Source organism: Loxodonta africana, chromosome 4 (genome assembly GCF_030014295.1).
Source record: "Loxodonta africana isolate mLoxAfr1 chromosome 4, mLoxAfr1.hap2, whole genome shotgun sequence".
In the NCBI taxonomy this organism is placed as follows: Eukaryota; Metazoa; Chordata; class Mammalia; order Proboscidea; family Elephantidae; genus Loxodonta; species Loxodonta africana.
In genome coordinates this window covers 138189356-138213229 of record NC_087345.1, presented here as the reverse complement: position 1 = coordinate 138213229, position 23874 = coordinate 138189356, and the positions used below count along the sequence as shown (strand labels likewise).

Below are 23874 nucleotides of genomic sequence, written 5' to 3'. Positions count from 1 at the left end.
AGTTGTATATTTATAGCACTGAACAACAACAACAAAAAGTTGCTGAGGGGCTGGGTGTTTGGGGACCGTGGTTTCAGGGGACATCTAGGTCAATTGGCATAATAAAATCTATTAAGAAAATATTCTGCATCCCACTTTGAAGGGTGGTGTCTGGGGTCTTAAATGCTAGCAAGTGGCCATCTAAGATGCGTCAATTGGTCTTAACCCACCTGGACTAAAGAAGAATGAAGAACACCAAAGACACAAGGTAATTATGAGCCCAAGAGACAGAAAGGGCCACATAAATCAGAGACTACATCAGCCTGAAACCAGAAGAACTTGACGGTGCGCGGCTACAACCAATGAGTGCCCTGACAGGGAACACGACAGGGAATCCCTGATGGAGCAGGAGAGCAGTGGGATGCAGACCTCAAATTCTCATAAAAAGACCAGACTTAATGGTCTAACTGAGACTAGAAGGACCCCGGAAGTCATGGTCCCCAGACCTTCTGTTAGCCCAAGACAGGAACCATTCCCACAGCCAACCCTTCAGATTGGACTGCACTATAAGGTAGAAAATGATACTGATGAGGAGTGAGCTTCTTGGCTCAAGTAGACATGAGACTGTGTGGGCAGCTTCTCTCTGGAGGGGAGATGAGAAGGCAGAGGGGCTCAGAAGCTGGCTGAATGGACACAGGAATACAGGGTGGAGAGAAGGAGTGTGCTGTCTCTAACTAGGAGTATACAGTAAGGTGTATATAAATTTTTGTATCAGAGACTGACTTGATTTATAAACTTTCACTTAAAGCACAATAAAAATTAAAAAGAAAAAAGAAGAGTAGCTGCTGAGGTAGCTTATGTCCAACCAGACACCTCATGGGATTTAGTTCTTGGTTTGGAAGTCATGGTTTCATGGGACATCCCAGTTAATCGGCCTAATAACCTGTTTAGTGCTTCGGTTCTACCTCCTAGTTTTTCATGTAGCGCCTGGGGTCTTAAAAGCTTGCAGATGCCCATCCAAGGCAGCATAGTTTGTCGCTATTTGCCTGGAGCAACAGAGGAAGAAGGAGAGTCTAGAATAGGAAAAGGAAATAGAATCTGTGGCTGATTGCCCCTGTGAATAACTGCCTCATTTGCCGTGAGACCATGAACATTTTGATCAAAGATTCTACAGTAGAGTCCTGTTCAAAAGGGGAAAATGCAGAACGGAATTTCAAAGTCTCTTGGACTCCAGACTTAACTGGAACCATGGAGGCTGGATGAACCTCTAAAACTGTTGCCCTGGGATAATCTTTAAACCTTAAACCAAAAATATGCCCTGAAATATTCTTTAAACCAAACAGTAGTTTAGCTTAACTAGTAAAGGATGTCTGCCTTGAATATTGTGCTCTTTTAAGATCTGTCTATATGGGATCAAACCGGCAACAGTAATTAGAAAGATTAGATAGGAAACTTCAGGCGCAGTGAGTTTATGTAAATGGGGGAGGAACAACTCAGAAAAGGAGGGTGAAAATATTTGCCCCAACTGGAAGAATGTAATCAATATCACTGAAGCGTACTTGTAGAAATACTTTAATTGGTATAAGTTCTGCTTTGTATATCCTCAACAACAAAAAGTAAGTTAGAAAAGAAAAGAGATAGTGGTTATGCTTGTCCAGTCCTTTGGAGAAATCAAGCAGAAATGAAGAATGAAAACAAGCTATTTTTGACTATTAGAAAGTCTTTGGTGAATGTCTGGTTTCAGGAGAATGATTAGGGAACAAAGCCAGATTGCAACGAGTTGAGAAGTGAATTGTAGATGAAATGGTAACAGGTATTGATTATTGTTAAGATATTTAATGATGATAGGAAGTATAAATAGGTTCATAGCTTTATAGATAGATAAGGTCTAGGAAAGGTGTCCTTTTTTGAATGATTGTGAGCTGAGGGAAGAAGCTACTGGAAATAGAAAAGCTGAAGAAATAGGAGCCATATTCATTGCAGTTCTGGGGAGGGAGGGGCTACAATCAATGCAATGGTGGCAGAGTTAGCCTTATAGAAGAGGGACATCTTTTCTGCTGTGACAGGAAAGGAGGGAGTGTGTATTTCTCTTGATAAGTTTGGAGCAAAGGATGAGAATTTGCTTGTCAAATTGCCCACCTCACTTCAGGAGAAAAGATCTTTGTGTCCCTTGGTCCCTGTGCCCTCTTGGGAATAACAGAATGGCCAGAACTTAATTCAGATTATGTGTTTCATCCTCCAACCTACATGCTTATTTATTTTGCATATTTTTGTGGCAAGACGGATCTTAGAATATCTTTATTTCCGAATATTTATAAAAGGTCTGAAGTGTGTATGTGGAAACACAGTTAATATTTTTTTGATGGATATTTTTCATCATTATAGTTTGCAAGTTTAAAATATATAGTTCACATAGGTTTAACATTGACACTGATGCTATAGTTGAAACTGGGTTGTGAAATATTTGCTTGCTTAACTCACTCTGTATGTGGATCTTAAAAACAGCTTTATTGACATACATCAAATTTTTGCCTGCTATGCAAGTATGAAATCATCACCACAATCAAGATAATGAACATACACTAGAAGTTTCTCGTGCACCTTTGTAATCCACCTCTTCTCACTGCCCTCAGATACCCACTGATCTGCTTTTTCGTCACTATTGATCAGTTTGCATCTTCCAGAATTTTTTATAAATGTATGTAATTTTTTTTTTTTTTTTTGCCAGGGGGGCTGGCTTTTTTCACTCAGCAAAATGGTGTTGAGGTTCATCCATGCTGTGTGTACTGACAGCTCTTTCTTTTTTTGAATAGTATTCTACAATTTGTGTATCTGTTACCCTGCTCCAAGACCTTTGGTTGTTTTTCGTTTTGGGCTCTTATAAACAAACTGCTATGGACATATACTTACATTTCTCAGGTAAATATCTTAAGAGTGGAAGGGCTGGATCAAATGGTAGGTGTAAGTTTGACTTTTTAAGAAATTGGCAATCTGGTTTTACCATTTTACATTCCCACCAGTGATACATCAGAGTTCAAGTTATAGCATATGCCCACCAGCATTTGGTATGCTCAGCCTTTTTAATTTTAGCCTTTGTAGTGTGTGTGTACTGATGTCTCATTGTGGTTTTAATGTGCATTTTCCTAAGGATTAATGATATCGAGCATCTTTCCATGTGCTTATTGGCTGTTTGTGTATCATCTTTTGTGAAATCAATGTTCAGATCTTTTGCCCAGTTTTTTATTGGGTTGTTTGTCCTCTTATTAACTCATTAAGAATTCTTTAGATCCTAAATATAGGTCCTTTAATGGATATATGTTTTGCAAATATTTTCTACCAGTCCGTGGCTTGCCTTTTAATTTTCGTGAAGTATTTTTTGCAACAGCTTTTTATTTTGGTTAAGTGCAGTTTATTAATATCTATTAATTTCCCTTTTTTGTATGTGAATTTAAGTAAGTCTTCATCAAATCTACAGCTTTTCTCTCAGAGGGTGTTGTTTGTCAAATCCTTGATTAAGTATGCATAGCCAACTAGATTTAAGAATTAGGAAAATTTTTTTGTGCTATTGAGGTAAATCTTTTTTTCTTTCATCTTTCCTCTAATACGGGTATCCTGTATATGTACACATAGTACGTACAAATCTGACAGATTGTGTTGAACCGGAGCCCTGGAGGCACAGTGGTTAAGCGTTCAAGTGCTAACCAGAAGGTTGGTGACTCAAATCAACTAGCTGCCCTTTGGAAACCCCATGGGGCAGTTCTGCTCTGCCCCATAGGGTTGCTATGAGTCAGAATCAACTCAATGACAGTGGGTTTGGTTTTTTGGGTGTTTTTTTTTTTTTGAGTTGAACCAAATTTTTATAAATTGTATTTATTTTAACTTCATGCAGGCAGCTAATTAGTAAAGATTTACAATTACAGACTTCTCTGACTAAAATGAATAAATTGCCTGCTAAGTTGTGCTCCTTACCAATCCACTTTGCCATTTATTGCATTTATTCCAGTCTCCTTTGCTTATTTTCTTAACTGTAACTAATTTCTGCGAATGAAAAGTATCATTTGTGGTTATGAAGAAATAGTATAGTCAGTAAAGGAAATGTTTGCCCAAGTTACTATTAGAAAAGCAACGGGCTGCTCACTGCCTTCATTTTACAAGTCTTATCCTGCTGTGTTTCTGGCAAGGATGGTGTTTACTCCTTCCAATACCACAGAAGGGGCCTGTTTAGCCTCCTGCTTCGCTGGCCAAATTGCAGCTAAGTGCTGATTACAGCATCTTTGTTATCTGGCACAGTGTAGGAGGCAGCAAGAAACACTGCCTGAGTGTTTAGCAGCAATGGATTTTGTGTTACTGGCAGCTTGACAAATTTACTCTTTCTTTGCAGGCTGGGAGAACTTGACCTGAATGTTGAGACTGTGGAATAGTCATAGAATCTAGTGGGTCATTAATGCATTATTAAATCCTTCAAACTATTTGGCAGAATGGTCTGTTGGTTATATCTCTAGACAAGCAATCAAATGAGTAACGTTTTAAATAGGCTGTCAGTTTCTCAGTTCTGTGATCTTGGGCAGATTGCTTTATTGTTTCATACCATCTCCATTCCCTAAAAGTGTTGTGAGCATAATTTAGATGACAGATTAAAGGGCACTTGAGCCCCTTAGAAGTTTAAGTGCGTTCAGTCCATGACCAGGAAATAGACAGCAAATTCTTTTCTTCTATTGTTTTTCCCTCTGAAAAAAATTATATCAGCTGAAAAATTGCAAGAAAAGTGCAATTGACAATCTATACCCGTCACCTAGATTCACCAAAGATTAACATTAGTTTTTAGCACGTCATTTTTTAAATCTTTTTAATTTGACCTACAGAAAAACTATAAAAATCTGAGAATTCCTATAAACCCTTCTCCAAGCTTTCCCTAATGTCAACCTCTTACAAAACCACAGTACTGTGATCAAAACTAATAATTAATTAGCTAATTAATTAATATTGATTAGTTACTGTTAACTAATCCACCGGCCTTATTTGAATATTACCAGTTTTTCTACTAATGTGCCTTTTCTAGCCCAGGATTCAATCTAGGATCCTATAGTGTATTTAGTTGTCATGTCTCCTTAGTCTTCTCTAGTCCCTGTCAGTTCTTAGTCTTTCTTGACCTTGATAATATATAAGAGTATTGGCCAGTTATTCTGTACAGTGTCCCTAAGCTTCAATTTGTTTGATATTTCCTCATGATTAAATTCAGATTATACATTTTTGGTAAGAATACCACATACATGACCCTGTGCCCTTCTCGGTGCATCATAGCAGGAGGTACATGGTGTTGTTATGTCTTATGACTGGTGGTGTTAGTTAAGGTGGTGTATCCCAGGTTTCTCCACTGTAAAGTTACTAGTTTTCCTTTTGTAATTAATAATTATCTTGTGGAGGGACACTTTCAGACTATGCAAATATTCTGTTCACACTTTTGTCTAAAGGCGATTTTCTATTTCTATCACTCCTTTTATCTTTATTAAATGGATTTTTTGTAATAAAGCAATATCTCTTTACTGCCATTTATTTATTTATGTAATTAATAGACTCATGGACACTGAGAGAAGTGTTGTTGTTGTTAGTTGCCATCTAATCCATTCTGACTCATGGCGACCCCGTGTGTGCAGAGTAGAACTGCTCCATAAGGTTTTCAAGGACGTGACCTTATGGAAGCAGATCACCAGGCTTGTCTTCGGAGGTGCCGCTGGGTGGTTTCAAATCGCCAGTCCTTCAAGAGCTTAACCATTTGTACCACCCAGGGACTCCAAGAGAATTGTGACTCCCCCAGTTCCTGCTGTCCTGTTCTCATTCTCTCATTGTTTCAACCCAAGTCCCATTTGCAGGGCAGTCTCCTACATAACCACAATACCATTTTCACATGTGGGACATTTAACATTAGTATACAGTTCATATTCAAATTTCCTAACTACATCCCATAATAGTTGGTATCGGATGTATGTTTTGATCCAGAATTCAAGATGTATGTGTTAATTTGTTTGCCAGAAGTCTCTTAAATCTCCTTTAGTTTAATCTAGAACAGTTCTCCAGCTGTTTTTTGTTTATTTTATTGTCTTTCCTGATATTGACACTTTGATGAGTCCAGACAGTTGTTTTGCAGACTTTCCCTTCATTTGGATTTGTTTCCTCCTGAGTAGATTCAGGTTAAACATTTTTGACAGGAGTATTACGTACATTTGATCGTATTCTCAGTGTTTCACGTCAGAGGGCAGCTGAGGTCAGTCTGTTCAATTACAGTCAGTGTTAAATTTTATCACTTGTTTAAGATGATGCCTGCCAGATTTCTTCATTGTAGTTACTTTTCCCTTTTGTTATGTGTGTGTATATATATAGAACCTGTAGGGAGATTCTGGAAGAGATCCATATTTGTAGCCATTCCAAAGAAAGGTGATCCAACAGAGTGTGAAAATTATATAACAGTATCATTAATATCACACACAAGTGAAATATTACTGAAGATCATTCAGAAGTGGTTGCAGCAGTATATTGACAGGGAACTGCCAGAAATTCAGTCCAGATTCAGAAGAGGATGTGGAACAAGGGGTATCATTGCTAATGTCAGATGGATCCTGGTTGAAAGCAGAGAATACCAGAAGGATGTTTACCTGCGTTTTATTGACTATGCAAAGGCATTTGACTGTGTGGATCATAACAAATTATGGATAACATTGCCAGGAATGAGAATTCCAGAACCCTTAATTCTGCTCATGAGAAACTTGTATGTAGGCCAAGACGCAGTCGTTCAAACAGGACAGGGAATACTGAGTGGTTTTAAAGTCAAGAAAGGTATGCATCAGGGTTGTATCCTTTCACCATATCTATTCAATCTGTATGCTGAGCAAATAATCTGAGAAGCTGGACTACATGAAGAAAAATGTAGCATCAGATTTGGAAGAAGACTCATTAACAACCTGCGATGTACAGATGACACAACCTTGCTTGCTGGTAGTGAAGAGGACTTGAAGCACTTACTGAGGAAGATCAAAGACCACAGCCTTCAGTATGGATTGCACCTCAACATAAAGAAAACAAAATCCTCACAACTCGACCAATAAGCAACATCATAATAAATGGAGTAAAGATTGAAGTTGTCAAGGATTTCATTTTACTTGGATCCATAATCAGTGCCCATGGAAGCAGCAGTCAAGAAATCAAACAATGCGTTGTATTGGGCAAATCTGCTGCAAAAGACCTCTTTAAAGTGTTAAAAAGCAAAGATGTCACTTTAAGGACAAAGGTGCACCTGACCCAAGTCGTGTTGTTTTCAGTCACCTCATATACATGTGAAAGCTGGACATGAATAAGGAAGACCGAAGAAAATTGATGCCTTTGAATTATGGTGTTAGTGAAGAATATTGAATATACCATGGACTGCCAGAAGAACAAACAAATCTGTCTTGGAAGTACAGCCAGAATGTTCCTTAGAAGCAAGGATGGCAAGACTTCGTCTCACATACTTTGGACGTGTTATCAGGAGGGGCCAGTCCCTGGAGAAGGGCGTCATGCTTGGTAAAGTAGAGGGTCAGCGAAGAAGAGTAAGAACTTCAGCGAGATGGATTGACACAGTAGCTGCAACAGTGGGCTCAAGCATAACAGTGGTTGTGGGAATGGCCCAGGACTGGGCAGTGCTTCGTTCTGTTGTGCATGGGTTCATTATGGATCAGACCAACTAGACGACATCTAACAACAACAGGGAGATACTTGTAGTTTTGTTTAATATCTTATTTTTCCCAGTGGTATTAGATCCATTGTTATTTTGTGCAAGAATTAATAATTACTAAACCTTAAACCAAAAATATCCCCTGAAGTCTTCTTAAAATCAAAAAATAGTTTGACTTAACTAGTAGAAAATGTTTGTCTTGAGTGTTGTGCTATTTTAAGAACTATCTATATGGGATCAAATTGACCATAGCAACTCAAAAAATTAGACAGGAACCTTAGGGGGCAGTGAGTTTATGTTAATACGGGAGGAACAACTCAGAAAAGGAGGTGAGGATGACTCCATGACTTGATGAATATAATCAGTGTCACTCAGCTGTACCTGTGGAAATGGCTGAATTGGTGTATGTTTTGCTGTGTGTAATCTCAGCAGCAAAATAAATAGGATTTTTAAAAGAGAATCAATTATTACTATGTGGTTATAAAATGGTGTTTTTCTATTTCTGTCATTTTTTTCTACATTTACGAGTTGGCATTCTGTACAGAAAATCTTTGTAGTGCCCCACTATTGTTTAGAATCAGTGTGGATTCACAGATTCTTTGTTAATCAATGTGTTGTAATCCGTCCTATCATTGTTCATTTGTATGCTCACATTGTTGTTTAGAACACTGTTTAATTTCAATTCTATATATCTTTTTATTTTGACAAAAAATCCTTTACTTTGGTAAAGTGTAGGTATTTGCAAATACTAACAAAGTCTTAGATCTTGAAATTGTAGCCTGCCTAAAATCAGACAATAATAGACGAAATTTCTATAACCAAGTCATATGCCAAAACACATTTATTATACATCCGCCACTTTCAATATGTGTGTTTTTTTTTGAACAAGAATGGTTAAGCAGGATGAAATTAAGGGCAGGAATATCACACATGCTTTTTTTTTTTAATGCTAAAGAAGCCAAAGGTATTCAGGTATACGAAGCTATTATTTATGTGGTTGCAACCGTGTGGTAGTGTTCTTGGTACACTCATGTCATACCCAAAAGAAATAACTTAAAAACTCCAGACCACATTTATAAATATCAGCATGATTGTTTCCAAGAATTAACAGAGAAACTCTTTTCATGGGCTGAATTAATGACTCTCCCCTAGCACTATACATAAATTCCTTTTTTGTAAGGTGCCGTGGTGGCGCAGCTGTTAAGCACTTGGCTGCTAACCAAAAGGTTGGCAGTTTGAACCCACCCAGCAGCTCCCCGGGAGAAAGATGTGGCAATCTGCTCCCTTAAAGATTACCTCCTAGAAAACTCTGTGGAGCAGTTCTACTCTGTCACATGAGGTCCGTATGAGTCGAAATTCAACTCAACGGCACCTAACAACAGCAACAGCAATGTTGCAGTGTGCCTTTTTCTTACTGCCTTCATGCTGTTCACACCACCATGCACTCGTACGCTTTACCTGCAGTGATTGTTTTTTTTAACATTTTCAAATTGTGAAATACAGCATACATATAGAAATATGCATAAAACATAAATGTAGAACTTAATAAATGTATAAAGTAAACACCCTTGTAACCGCTTCCCAGGATAAGAAATAAAACATTACCGGTACCTTTCCCCATCATAATCCCCTCTGCCCTGACTTTTTTTGGTAATCATTTCCTTTGTCATCTTTATTGTTTTGTATGCGCGCACTTTCTAATTGAGTTTAGATTACTGTGTTCTTGAACTTTATGCAAAAGGAAACATATATGTCTTCTTTGGTGCCTTGCCTCTTTTGTCCAATATTATGTTTGTATTCGTTCATGTTTTTTGTGAGACTGAAGTTCATTCATTCCATTGTATTTCTGCACAAGATGTTTTTATCTGTTTTACTATTGATAGACACTTGAGTTATTTTCAGTTCATCTAGTGATGCTGAAAAATGTGTATTCAAAAGTGGATGAGTAGGAAAACCCTTTTAGCAGACTTCTGTAAAACTAGGTGAATTATTTAGGTGAGTAATAGTATCAGGGATTTAGGAAAAAAATGTTGGTGTCAAGAATCAAAGATGGGTGGTGTGGGGCACAGATCCTCAGAAAATTCTGTGTGCCTTCTGCAATGGTAAGGCATTGTAGAGATCTTCCATTTAGACTTTGGCTTATCAATAACTGGAGAGTATTCAAGAGAATGGTGTTCCGTGGGCATTGCCATCCACCATACTTGAGTGATAGATAGCTTGCTGTATTTCTCCAAGATGTATGTTTGGAGTTTCATGTGTTTGTACCAAGTAAATAGGAAATTTTCCATGGGGAAAAATAATAATTCTGTTTCTTTTCCTCTGTAGAAATTCTTTGTTTTGTATTGATTTACTAACCAAGGGTTGGTAAGGCTAACTATTCAATAGCTTAATTTGAAATGAAGGAAAGAGAATTATTATAGGAAAATGCAAATTTAGCAACATCAGCTTAGACTAGAAATCCTAGTTCAGATTGAATATAGATGTATAAAATACCTTTATTATTGCTTTTAAGCTATCATTTAAGCCTAGAGATTACTGAAAGTGTGGCTTTTGATGTATAGGAGGTATCTAAACGTGAAGATTATATAGCATCTATTTATTGTCTCCTCTGTTCAAGTCAACAGCTTTAATTATACCATTTATTTAGCTTGTCTGTTAGCTTGCCCAGGCTTGATAAAAGGAGTTAAGTGGTGTCTAGCTATGGCGTTGCAGACACACCTGGTTTCTTCACTATTAGAAGCCTTAAGGGAAATGTTTAAGAATGTCAGTTGTGTGTTAGAGGTTTTAGCATTATTGAGGACGTTTTAGCTTTTGAGGAGGGGTGATTTTTTTGTTTTTATCCATGCTAGAGGTATCCCAGTTTTGATTCTGTGTTGAGGGTGGAGTGAGTTTGAGGAAAAACACAGCAGTAACTGTTTGAAAATACTGTCCTGTAACAATGAAATTTTCCTCCATTTTACTCTTTCCTATATAATTTTTTTTTCATATAATGTTTTTTTGCAGTTTTAGTCATTTCACACAGAACTTTTTAAAATTTATTTTAACACCCACTGAATACTAATAATCTAGCACTGTACTCACAAAGCTAAGATTTAAAAATATGTGAATGATGATAAAAACATTAAAGGAAACATAGAATCATATCTAGGAGAAGCATAGGAACCCACAAAGTGGAGACCAGAAGTATATTATATCTGACACTTTTATGTATGTATATATTCATTCTTTCATTTGTTCATTCATTAGTTCATGCATTCCTTTTTTTTTTAAGCTGGAGAGAAAGTAGATGATTTATTGAATAGCGAGTGATTTTTTTCTTAAAGCATACAGGTTATAAGGGAATTAATAGAGAAGACAGTTGGAGAATCAAAAAGCACTTCCATATCTAGATCTGAGAGGTTTTCAAGCCTGCTTAAGCGTTTCTGAAGAATTGATGTCTTTTAATTATGATGTTGGTGAAGAATATTGAATACACCATGGACTGTCAGAAGAACGAACAGCTCTGTCTTGGAAGAAGTACAGCTAGACTCCTTCTTAGAAGGAAGGATGACGAGACTTTGTCTCACATACTTTGGACATGTTATCAGGAGGGATTAGTCTCTGGAGAAGGACATCATGCTTGGTAAAGTAGAGGGTCAATGAAAAGGAGGAAGACCCTCAGTGAGATGGACTGACGCAGTGGCTGCAACAATGGACTTAAACATAGGAATGATTATGAGGATGATGCAGGACCAGCACTGTTTTGTTTGGTTGTACGTAGGGTCACTATGAGTCAGAACCGACTCCGTGGCACCCGACAATGACAACAAATGTTTCTAGGCAAGAAGAGTTTTTGGAGATGGTATCCAGATGCCAAATGGCTCTGCATTATTTATATAAAACCTCCTAAAATGTAGGAATGTAGCGGTAAGACGTTACACTGTGAATAGATGCTTTGGTGTATTTACTCCAAATGCAGCAAAAGCCATGGTGCCCTTTGTAGCCGTGGAATTTGTCTTCTTAAATGGGATCTTGTAGTTCTAAATTTTCTGACACTAAGCTCCCAGTCAAAATTTATCATCCAAACAATTGAGAACCCTTTCACTGCCTGCCTTCTTTCATACTTTACCTTTTTCAAGAATACTGAGTCACAAGATAAAATCCTAAGTTAGGAAATTGTCAAAAATAGGAAAGGCCTCAGAGAGAGTTCAGAAATGTTCAAAGGGTTTGGTTTATCAGTGGAAGGCTATAGTCTGATTCAATTTTTGTTGTTGTTCTTTTGTTTTCTTTCATCAAACAAATCAGTCTCCTAGAGGCCTTAAATCTTGTCTGTTTGTCCATACTTATATTCTCCTTTGATGACTGGCGTTAAGTTTTATTAATGGCATATTTGGAGAGTAAGTTAAATGACTTGCCCACATCTTAAAGAAATCAGCGATAAGATATATCTATTGCTACGCATTGATAAAGAACAGTGAGGAATCTGAAACATTTCATAACATGGAGGAACCTGGAAGGCATTATGCTGAGTGAAATTAGTCAGTTACAAAAGGACAAATATTGTATAAGACCACTGTTATAAGAACTTGAGAAATAGTTTAAACTGAGAAGAAAACATTCTTTTGTGGTTACAAGAGTGGGGAGGGAGGGAAGGTGGGAGGGGGCATTCACTAATTAGATAGTAGATAACTACTTTAGGTGAAGGGAAAGACAGCACACAATACAGGGGAGGTCAGCACAGCTGGACTAAACCAAAAGCAAAGAAGTTTCCTGAATAAACTGAATGCTTCAAAGGCCAGCGTGGCAGGGGTCTGGGGACCATGGTTTCAGGGGACATCTAAGTCAATTGGCATAATAAAATCTATTAAGAAAACATTCTGCATCCCACTTTGAAGAGTAGTGTCTGGGGTCTTAAATGCTAGCAAGCAGCCATCTAAGATGCGTCAATTGGTCTCAACCCACCTGGATCAAAGGAGAATGAACAACACCAAGGACACAAGGTAATTATGAGCCCAAGAGACAGAAAGGGCCACATGAACCAGAGACTACATCATCCTGAGACCAGAAGAACTAGATGGTGCTGGGCTATAACCGATGACTGCCCTGACAGGGAACACAACAGAGAACCCCTGAGGGAGTAGGAGAGCAGTGGAATGCAGACCCCAAATTCTCACAAGACCAGACTTAATGATCTGACAGAGACTAGAAGGACCCCGGTGGTCATGGCCTCCAGACCTTCTGTTGACCCAGGACAGGAACCATTCCCAAAGCCAACTCTTCAGACATGGATTGGACTGGACAATGGGTTGGAGAGGGATGCTGGTGAGGAGTGAGCTTCTTGGATCAGGTGGACACTTGGGGCTATGTTGGCATCTCCTGCTTGGAGGGGAGATGAGAGGGTGGAGGGGGTTAGAAACTGGCGAAATGGACACGAAAAGAGAGTGGAGGGAGAGAGCAGACTGTCTCCTTAGGGGGAGAGTAATTGGGAGTGTGTAGCAAGGTGTATATGGGTTTTTGTGAGAGAGACTGACTTGATTTGTAAACTTTCACTTAAAGCACAATAAAAATTATTAAAAAAAAAAAAAAAGATACATCTATTGGTCCCATGCAAAAGAGAATAAAGAAAACCAAAGACAAAAGAAAAAATATTAGCCCGAAGGATTAAAGGACCAAATGAACCATAGAATTCATCAGCCTGAGCCCAGAAGAACTAGATGGTGCCTGGTCACTCTGACAGGGGTCAAAATAGAGGGTCTTGGACACAGCGGGAGAAAAATGTAGAACAAAAATTCACATTTGCAAAAAAAAAGACCAGACTTACTGGTCTGACAGAGTCTGGAGGAACACTCGAGACTGTGGCCCCTGGACATCCTGCTGACTCAGAATTGAAGCCACTCCTGCAGCCCACTTTTCAGCCAAAGATTAGACAGGCCTGTAAAGCAAACAGTAATGCACGTGGGGAACGAGCTTCTTAGTTCTATCAAGTATACGAGACTAAATGGGCAACACCTGCCCAAAGGCAAGACGAGGTGGCAGAAAGGGACAGGAGGACTCGACGAATGGACACAAGGGACCCAGGGTGGAAAGGGGGAGAGTGCTGACACGTTGCAGGGGTTGCAACCAATGTCACAAAACAATTTGTGTATAAATTTTTGAATGAGAAATTAATTTGTGCTGTAAACTTTCACCTAAAGCACAATAAAATTAAAAAAAAAAAAAAAAAAAACCAGTGGGCTGTAGTAGGATCCTATGTACAGTCAAATTCTCCTGTTCCTAGAACTAGCTCTAATAAACAAGTAAAATATATAAGATTTTTAGATGTAACTTAGACTCTTGAAGGAAGCCAGGAAGATTAGGGCCTGTTTCTGCTGTTTAACCTTGTGTATGGTTTCCCAAGTCTCTGTTTCTTCATCTTTAAAATGTGAAAAATAATAGTACCTAATTCATCGGGGTGTTTTGAGGAATACGTAAAAAGACGCATGTAAAATACTTGTTTAGCGTTGTGTCTGGAACATAATGAATACTTAATATGTGGTTTAAAAGAAAAAAGTTCCTGCATGCATTGGGTCTGTACTACCCGACATCTTTTTCTTATCCTTTGGGTGTTTCTGTCTCCTCAGTTCTGAGAAATAAGTGTTGCATTAAAGATGGCAAGTCTTCCCACAGTCTCATTGCGGGCAGCATCTAGAAGCTGGTACTCTCCTTAAGCAGAATTAATTGGTTCCAAATAGCTCAAAGGAGTAGTAGATACATAGGTAAGATGAAATTGATAAGGTTTTTAAAGGATTTTCTCCTTATATTCTTTCTTCCCATTATTTTTTTAAATAGTGCCTTTGAAGATGAGACCATGAAGCTTCGGCAGCTGAAACTGGACAATCAGGTGAGCAGAGGCTCCTCTTTGAAGCCGCTGGACGGCTATACTGACCATGGTGCTGATGGTCTTGACCCTGAAGCCTTGGCAGGGACACGAAAGAAGGCTGGAAAGCAAAAGGCTCTGATGGTTGCTCATTAAGCAGTGTCTGGAGTTCATATTTGCAAAGCAGAGTGCTTTGAGGACATCAGCAGTAAAGCTGGCCTTAGATTTATAATCACTAGAAATTCCTTGGCAACTTCCATAAGAATTGGAAGAATGTTAACATTGTGTTTCTATCTAGCAATTTGGCTCTGCTGCCTTAAATACCTCTCTAGGCTGTAATTTCATTTAACTACAAGATTGTTTCTTATCCTAAAATACAGACCTGAACATGCTACTTTGCTGCTTAAAATCCCCCATTACCAAGAAAACAGTTTTCTTTACAGTACCAGTTCCAATTTTCAGTTACACATTTATTTTTTGCAATTATTTGATTTATGTCTGTCTCCCCACTAGACTAAGCACCATAAGAACAGGAACCACGTCTGTTTTTGATGACAGTTATACAGTTCCTAGCCTGGGGCTGGACACATAATAATCCTTCATTAAATATTTGAGTGCAGGAGGGAATAAATGAACAGTTTTGTGTTGTTACATGCTATGACTGTCGTGATCAGGCAGCTTAAAACCTATACCAGCACACATGCTTTCATACTTTTTCACATGAATTTTTTCTAATTCAGGAAATTCTGTAGCCATGTCTACCTATGTAGCATCATCGACAAAGAGTCTAGACTCCATAGGTGACTAAAAGTATCTCTAAAATCTTGTCTTGTTTCTTTCTGTTGCTGGTAGAATTAATGAGACTTCTAACCTAGAAAGTTACTTTAAAGATGGACTTATTTAAAGCTAGGAAAGAATCTAGTTTACCTGGTATCATGGGGAAAATTCTGATTAGATCTTATGTATATTTGTGTCTGTGTGTATAATTTTGAAGACCAGAATAATTGTGATGAGCCCTTTATTTTCCACATTCCATGGCATAGAAAACTATTCAGAGAGAAATTACCACAAATTTTTAGATCATTGTTTATTTTTATTTATAGGCATATGATATGTTATAATGTTGTAATACCATATAATACGTCCCTTGCCAACATTAAATGTTTGGTTCATCTACCAAGTACAGGTAGTGTCTAACTCATGACATACTTGAGTTACAATGAGCTACGCTTAGGACAGTGTGGGTTTTTTGGTACATCTTATGGTTAGTAACATGTACTGCATGCAATGTTAAAATGTATCTGTAAGTTTGTATGTAATGTTTCTAACCCTCATAGACAAATGAAGATTGGATTTATAAAGATATTGATAATAAAAGACAATAATAATGAAAACTAAAAAAAAAAAAAAAAAAAAGGATTCACCTTAAATGTCAGAACTTACCAAAGAGTAGTCAGACAGAACCCCAGTGTAGGTCAGGGACTACCTGTAATGATATGAGACATTAGTTTTTCAAATTTCATGTATAAATATATTTTCTGAATTTTTTTAAGGTGGCCCCAATTTTTTGGAGTTTTTATCCTTTCTGGTGAAAATACTACATGTGGTACATGTGTTGTATAAATTTTGAGACTTCTGTAAACCTTTTATTAACACAAATTTTAAAGAAAAATTTTGTTTTTTATGTAGGTAATAAAAGCGTATGGTAAGAATTCAAGTACCGTATTTTTTTGCAAGTAATGATGGCTCTGGGTTTGATCCGTGGTTATATGTTTGCTTGCCAACCACACTCCCCCCCCCCCATTATTTTTTTAAGTGTGCTATGCTAATTTTTTTTTTTACAGGAACACTTACGAAAATGCCTTGCGGAGGAGGTTGGCAAAAAAACGTAGAAGGCACACGTTATTTGTGTAAAAATATGGTAATACAAAAAAGCTATTAGCTGAAAAGTAAGTCCCCCACCCTCCACTTGGCTCAGTTCTCTACCAGAGGTTGTCATCAGCTTCTAATGTATCCTTCAATGAATATAAAGATATAAGTTTTAAAAGGAATTTTTAAAAATTAGGGAAAAAATCCCTTTAAAAAAAAAACAAAGAACCCATTGCCATCGAGTCTGTTCCAACTCATACTGACCCTATAGGACAGAGTAGAACTGCCCCATAGGGTTTCTAAGGAGCGCCTGGTGGAATCAGACTTTTGGTTAGCAGCTGTAGCTCTTAACCACTATGCCACCAGGGTTTCCTGGTGTTAAATTTTGGTGTTAAATAGTGTCTGAGAATACTGTTAAAAAACGGAAAAACCAAACCTGTTGCCGTCAAATCAATTCCGACTCATAGCTACCCTATAGGACAGAGTAGAACTGCCCCGTAGGGTTTCTAAGGAGTGGCTGGTAGATTTGAACTGCTGACCTTTTGGTTAGCAGCCAAGCTCTTAGAGCGTAAGAAGGCGGTTACCCAACAGGGGTAAGGGAATTTCCACAAATACAGGCTGAGCATTCAAATGCTGTGTAACAAGAAAGACAGCACCACACGATGAATAAAGCATTGGGCCGGGAAGGAAGAGACCAGCATTGGGCTGGAAATTTGCCTATCCAGTATATATATTTTGCAAACAGATTCAGTGAGATATAATTCATATACCATAAATATATACCATTTAAAGTATACAATTCCAGAGTTTTTAGTACAAATTTTATATATTTGGTATTCACTGTATTCACAGAGTTGTTCAACCAGCACAACAGTCCAACTTCAGAACATTTTCATTACTCCATAAAGAAACCTTGTACCCATTAGCAGTCCCTCCGTATTCCCCCTCCCACCCAGCATAGCGACCCGATAGGAGAGAGTGGAACTGCCCCATAGCGTTTCCAAGGAACAGCTGTTGGATTTGAACTGCAGACTTATTGGTTAGTAGCTGAGTTCTTAACCACTGCACCACCAGGCCTCCAACTCCCACCCAGCCGTGATAGTAGATAGAAAGCTAATCTACTTTCTATCTCTGTAGATGTAGTCTGTATGTCTCATGTCTCTATTTTTATGCAAATAACTTCTTTGATTTAGTGTAATGTTCATAAGGCTCATCCATGTTTTGGCATATGTCAGTACCATTTTATTGTTGAATAATATTCCATCGTATGGATATACCACATATTATTTATCCATTCATTAGCTGATGAACGTTTGGGTTGTTTCCACTTTTTTACTATTATAATTAGTGTAGCTGTGAACATTTGTGTACAGGGTTTTTGTGTGGACATATTTTTTCATTTCTCTTGGGTAATATGTGTAGGATTCGGATTGCTGGGTCGTATGATCTCTATGTTTAACATTTTGAGGAACTGCCAGACTGTTTTTCCAAAGTGGCTGCATTATTTTACATTCCCACCAGGAATGTGTAAGGGTTCTGAGTTACCCGTATCCTTGCCAACACTTGTTATTGTCTGTTTTTATATATTTTATTATAGCCCTTTTACGGGTGAAGTGGTATTTCATTGTAGTTTTGATTTGCATTTCTCTAATAATTAATGACGTTGAGCATCTTTTTATGTGCTTAGTGGTCATTAGCATATCCTCTTTGGAGAAATGTCTTTTCAAATCCTTATGTCCATTTTTAAATTGTTTTCCTTGTCTTATTTTTAAGTTGTATTTTTCGTTTAATCTAGATCAAAATCCCTTATCAGATGTATGATCTGCAAATGTTTTCTCCCTTTCTGTGAGTTTTTTTTTCCGCAAGGTTACAAAGACTTCCTCCTATGTTTTCTTCTAAGAGTTTTATGGTTTTATGTCTTTACACTTTGTTTGATTCATCTTTAGTTAATTTTTATGTATGGTATGAGTTAAGGGGCCAACTTCATTCTTTTCCACGTAGATATTCAGTTGTCCCAACACTGTTTATTAAAAAGACTATTTTTTCCCATCCAATATATTTTGCTTTTATTTTCACTGGTTTTAGTAGGGTACTCTTATTTTCAGGGCATGTGGGCACTTAACTGGCTATAGAAAGTACAGATTTTTAGGTTCTTCCAGTGACATTACCCAGACATGGACACATAATAGGTGGAGAACATTTATGCCATCTGGTGGAAAATAGATGAAAGTACAACATAGCCACTTTGGGTGGGGTTACCCATACCCTCCAAAAGGAGGTTATCAGGGCACTGAATTGATATTTTAAGGAGTCTGCTTTAAAACTTTTGGTCTTGCCATTCTCTGATCTCACGTTGTGTGCTAGGGAAGTTTGTTATTTGTAGCTAAACTGGTAAACCCCAGGCAACCATTCTGATCTTGCTGGTTGTACCTTGTGGCCAGTTTATTCCAAGAGTATCATAATGTAACTCTAGCTCATCATCTCATAGGGAGTACTTGGAGAATTGAGAATCGGTGAAGCCAAGCTATCATTAATTTGAGGCTTGCCTGAAGCTTTATTATTTTACAAGTGAAGTCGTTTGAAGCCCCAATAATCGAAACTTTTTTCCCTATCTAAACCAAACCCGAACCAAACCAATTGCTGTCAAGTCGCTTCTGACTCATAGCGACCCTACAGGACAGAGTAGAACTGCCCCATAGGGTTTCCAAGGAGCAGCTGGTGGATTCAGACTGCTTACCTTTTTTATATTTTTTTTTACTTTTTGGTTAGTAGCCAATCTCTTAACCACTGTGCAACCAGGGCTCCTTTTTCCTTATCTAACCTCCTTTATTTCTTCATTATTTGTTTTGGCATCACCATTCAATATTTTGCCCCCAGGGAATAGTAAGACATATCACTAGAAATTGGAGAAGATGAATTCTTTGAGTTATTGTCCAAATCCCAAGAGCATTGGGAAATTCCAAGATGATTAAATTTTTGTTTATGTGACACTTAAAATTCTGAAGGCAATGTATTTTAGTTGTGTTTAAGGCACCTAACAGTCAACTTTGGCACTCATCCTGACTCCCCTAACTTTACAAGAAATCCTTTATTTATGTAGCCTCATTTAAAGCACTGTTAGCTTTTCATGGAAGAATAAAATATAAATAAACTGTGAGTTGACATTGTTAAATTCAGACTCAATTAGTACCTCTCATCTTCCTCACCTAGACTATGTGAGAGTATTAGAATGCCAAATTAGGTGACAGTTTTCACCAAGATGGCAATTTTCCAATATGTAAATATTTTGTGATTGATTTTTTTTTTTAATTGGACAGTAGTGTTGTTGTTATTGTTATGAGGTACCCCAAGTCAGTTTTGACTCATAGCCACCCTATGTACAACAGAAGGAACCACTGCTTGGTCCTTTGCCATGCTTATGACAGTTGTTATGCTCAAGCCCATTGTTGCAGCCATTATGTTAGTCCATCTCTTTGAGAGTCTTCTTTTTCACTGACCCTCTACCTTACCAACCATGATGTCCTCCCCTAGGGGACTGGCCTCTCCTGATCAACATGTCTAAAGTATGTGAGATGAAGTCTTGCCATCCTCACTTCTAAGGAGCATTCTGACTATACTTCTTCCAGGACAGATTCGTTCGTTCTTCTGACAGTCCATGGTATATTCGGTACTCTTCACCAACACCATAACTCAAAGGCGTCAATTTTTCTTTGATCTTCCTTATTCACTGTCCAGCTTTCGCAAGCATATGAGGCAATTAAAAACGCCATGGCTTGGGTCAGGTACATCTTAGTCCTTAAAGTGACATCTTTGCTTTTTAGCACTTTAAAAAAGTCTTTTGTAGCAGATTTGCCCAATGCAACACGTTGTTTGATTTCTCGACTGCTGCTTCCGTGGGTGTTACTTGTGGATCCAAATAAAATGAAATCCTTGACGACTTCAGTTTTACCTAATCATCATGTTACTTATTGGTCCAGTTGTGAGGATTTTTTGTTTTCTTTACGTTGAACACCTAATTGTGCTCATGAGGAACCTGTACATAGGTCAAGAGGCAGTCGTTCAAACAGAACAAGGGGATACAGCGTGGTTTAAAGTCAGGAAAGGTGTGCGTCAGGGTTGTATCCTTTCACCATATTTACTCAGTTTGTATGCTGAGCAAATAATCAAAGAAGCTGGACTATATGAAGAAGAAAGTGGCATTGGGATTGGAGGAAGACTCATTAACAATCTGTGTTATGCAGATGACAGAACCTTGTTTGCTGAAAGTGAAGAATTGAAGCACTTGCTGATGAAGATCGAAGACCACAGCCTTCAGTATGGACAATGGACAATAGTAGGATATACTTAATGCTGTAGTGTGGTAGCTGTGGTCCTTAAGTTTATAGTTTGAGTCTACAGTTTTTTTTTTCCTTAAGTTATCGATCTAAATTAATTTGATTGGTGTTGAAGTTAAAAGAGAAAAACTCCACCAGATATCTTAGTAGGATCACTGTGGTCCAGGGTCTAGTCCTCACTTTACAGGTTTAAGAACTTGGTTTTGCCAGTAAACCTAGATGTAACCAGGTTCATAGGCACAAACTCACATTAGTCAAACTCACAATAGTCAGTTGTAAAATTAGAACACCAGTTTCTTAATTTACAGTGGAAACTCTACTCTTGCAGTGCAGTCATCTCTGTTGTCCTCTATTCCTGGGATTATTGTACATAAGAAATTAAAATAAAAATTAGAATGCTAATCGGTAAGCAAGGAATCAGAGTTAACAAAATTAGATGTCTCAAGGGATATTTCACCTAGGCCGTAAAGAAGCCTTATACAGTTTTGTGTCTTCAGAGAGAATCAGCTTTCCCAGTAAACAAAATACTCTTGTCTACCAAATTCAGTACTTCTCTTTCTCAGAGAGTCTGGATAAGCTCTGTCAAACTCTAGCTCTTTGGCTCCCTTTTTCTAGACCATAACTAGAAGACTCCTTTTATAGAATATTTTCTTGTGTTAACAAAATACATTAGATTGCAGTTTGTGCTTTTGTGTCGTCAGTCCTTTCACAGTTGTGAGATTGTATGAGACTAAATAGCTGTGGTCATATAGATAAGATGTGGCAGTTTCTTATGTTTTCCATTTTTCAGGTGGGTTACTTCTTATTCATTACATAAGACTTCTTAGTTGCTAGATAGAACCTTATCAACAAGTTCCAGAATGAGCTAATTATAGCCTCCTGCATATATATTTGGTGTTCATGTTACATTAAGGTCCTTTTACTCGTGTTAACTCAAGACAATCTCAAAACCTCAAACCCCAGTTATTCTCAATTTGCTGTAGCCGCTGTTCATTCTTAACGGTATAGCCTATGTTGGCACATTATCTTAGCTCTTCAATCTCTTTCTTCTATACGCAAGCTTGGGTGAAAAAGAATAGCTCTGTTTCTCCTGTGTCTTCTGAATTTGTTTACATGCTTTTATCAGCCCAGTTCAGGAAAAACATACTTCCTTCCCTACTGATAGTCTTACCCCTTGGAGTGACTTTTCTTCCTGGCAGTGCTTTTCTGAAGCAATGTCAATGGGAAAAAGTGAATAGATGGCTTTTTACCTGAGAACCATAGTAAGTAGGTTATAATATCATTGTTTTTTAATTATGGCTTTTTTTTTTTTTCCACTTTGGGCTTGGCACTTTTTGTATTCTGAGTTAGCCGAGTACCATAGTAATTTCTATGTGTTATAAGCTCTTGCTTGCCAAAGTTTAAAAATAGTACGTATGCTAGTACCTTCCTTTCCATCTCATTGGATATTTTTCTCATAGTCTCTCATGCCTTTTCTTGACTTTTCTTACTCTGTATTCTTTATCTTGGTTTCTATATGTAGAATTGTTTGCCTTCTGTTTGGAATGTTCCAAATGCCATTTCCTTTGTTCTTACCCTTAGATGCTAATTTGTTTGATTTCTAATTATGTAAAATGAACAAGAAAGCAAAATTAAAAGTTATTGCTGTTTAGCTGATTAAAACATGAAACTAATCTGGTGTTTAGAGGATAATTTTTATTCTTCCAAATACAAAAGTAAGAAAAATTGGAAAATACAGAAAAAAGAAAATAGTCATCCATATTCTACCACCCAAAGAAATCACTGTTGCTGTGTTCCTCCATTTTTTTCCCCAATGCATATGTGTTTATGCATTTTAAACTTGCGATCATATTTTGATAATAGTATGATAATTACCATATATATTTTCAATAGACTTGAATCGTGTCCTCAACTTGGCTTGCAGTTTATTATATGATTTTAAATAGATCTTTATAGATGTTTAATAAGTATTTATTAAAAGAAAGAATGAATCCTTGCTCTTCTCTGTGCCCCTGTTTTCCCAGTTCTTAAGTGGAAAAAATTAATTTACAAGAGGTTTTGTGAGAAAAACAAGCTGAAAATGTTGTAAGTGCTTACGTCTTGTCATTACTTTTCAGGCTGTAATGTCACATTTTTTTTCTAGAGAGCACTGCTGGAGAAGAAGCAGAGGAAAAAGCGCCTTGAACCACTCATGGTACAGCCAAACCCAGAAGCCAAGCTGCGTCGCTCAAAGCCAAGAGGTAGTGAGGAGCAAACTCCTTTAATGGAACCTCATACCCCTCACAACGATGTCATTCTACACGGTATGTATTTAGGCAGCATTTCTTCCTACCACGGTACAGTTCTCACAGTCTAGGAGAGAGCAAGAAGATTCTCAGATGGACCAAAGGGACAAAATTAGCATTGTTACTAGGTACTTTCATACATCTTTATGGTTCTTTGAGTTAGAATGAAAGCAGTGATTTAATTGGTGGAAGATGCTTCAAAGTTCGTGTCCGTCCTAGAACTGTTGTTTTAGATGCCAAATGAATTAGTCCAGAGTGGCCTATTTGAGGGGCTTACAGTCTAAATAAGGAGCCCTGGTGATGCAACAGTTAAGCACTCAGCCACTAACTGAAAGGTTGGTGGTTTGTACCCACCCAGCAACTGCGTGGGAGAAAAAACCTGGCAATCTGCTTCTGTAAATATTACAGCCAAGAAAACCCTATAGGACAGTTCTACTCTGTTACGGGGGTCTCTGTGAGTCAGAATCGACTCACTGGCACCCAACACATTCTTAATTGTTATACCATGGTAGAGGTTACCTGTGAAGATAGGAGTGGGTAGAGGGCATCCATTCTTCCAAAAGATAGGACTCAAAGTATTATCAGAGATGGTGCGGGGGGTAAGGAAGAAGAGCATTAAGTGCCTCTAAACGAAGCTCCCTGAGCTACTGGCTTGGACAGGACCTGTACTGTGGAGGATCTATTTTGTTTTCTCGGTTGCATTCTTAAGTTTCTAAAGCACAGCACCAAGTCAGAGCATGTTAATAAAACACCAATCCTGGGCTACTGTATTAACAGATGTCCTTGCAGATGTTAAGGAAGGAAGCGATGTGAAATTCTCAGCATATATACCACAACCACCTATTGAAACAGTGGGTAACACTCTCT

At 37.9% G+C, this 23874-nt stretch overlaps 1 protein-coding gene across 4 annotated transcripts in view; it reads left to right on the top strand.

The window, feature by feature from the left end:
* The window catches only part of TULP3 (TUB like protein 3), a 72405-nt gene that overhangs the window by 28944 nt on the left and 19587 nt on the right, over nt 1–23874 (top strand). For 2 of the 4 annotated variants that reach the window (XM_023549024.2, XM_010590804.3), the window contains exons 2-3: nt 14492–14543; nt 22866–23025. In XM_023549024.2, the coding sequence (XP_023404792.1) occupies nt 14492–14543; nt 22866–23025 (212 nt within the window). Of the gene's footprint in view, nt 1–14491; nt 14544–16363; nt 16469–20187; nt 20722–22865; nt 23026–23874 lie in introns of those variants that run through there. The other 2 variants (XM_064284729.1, XM_064284727.1) reach the window with 2 other exon arrangements.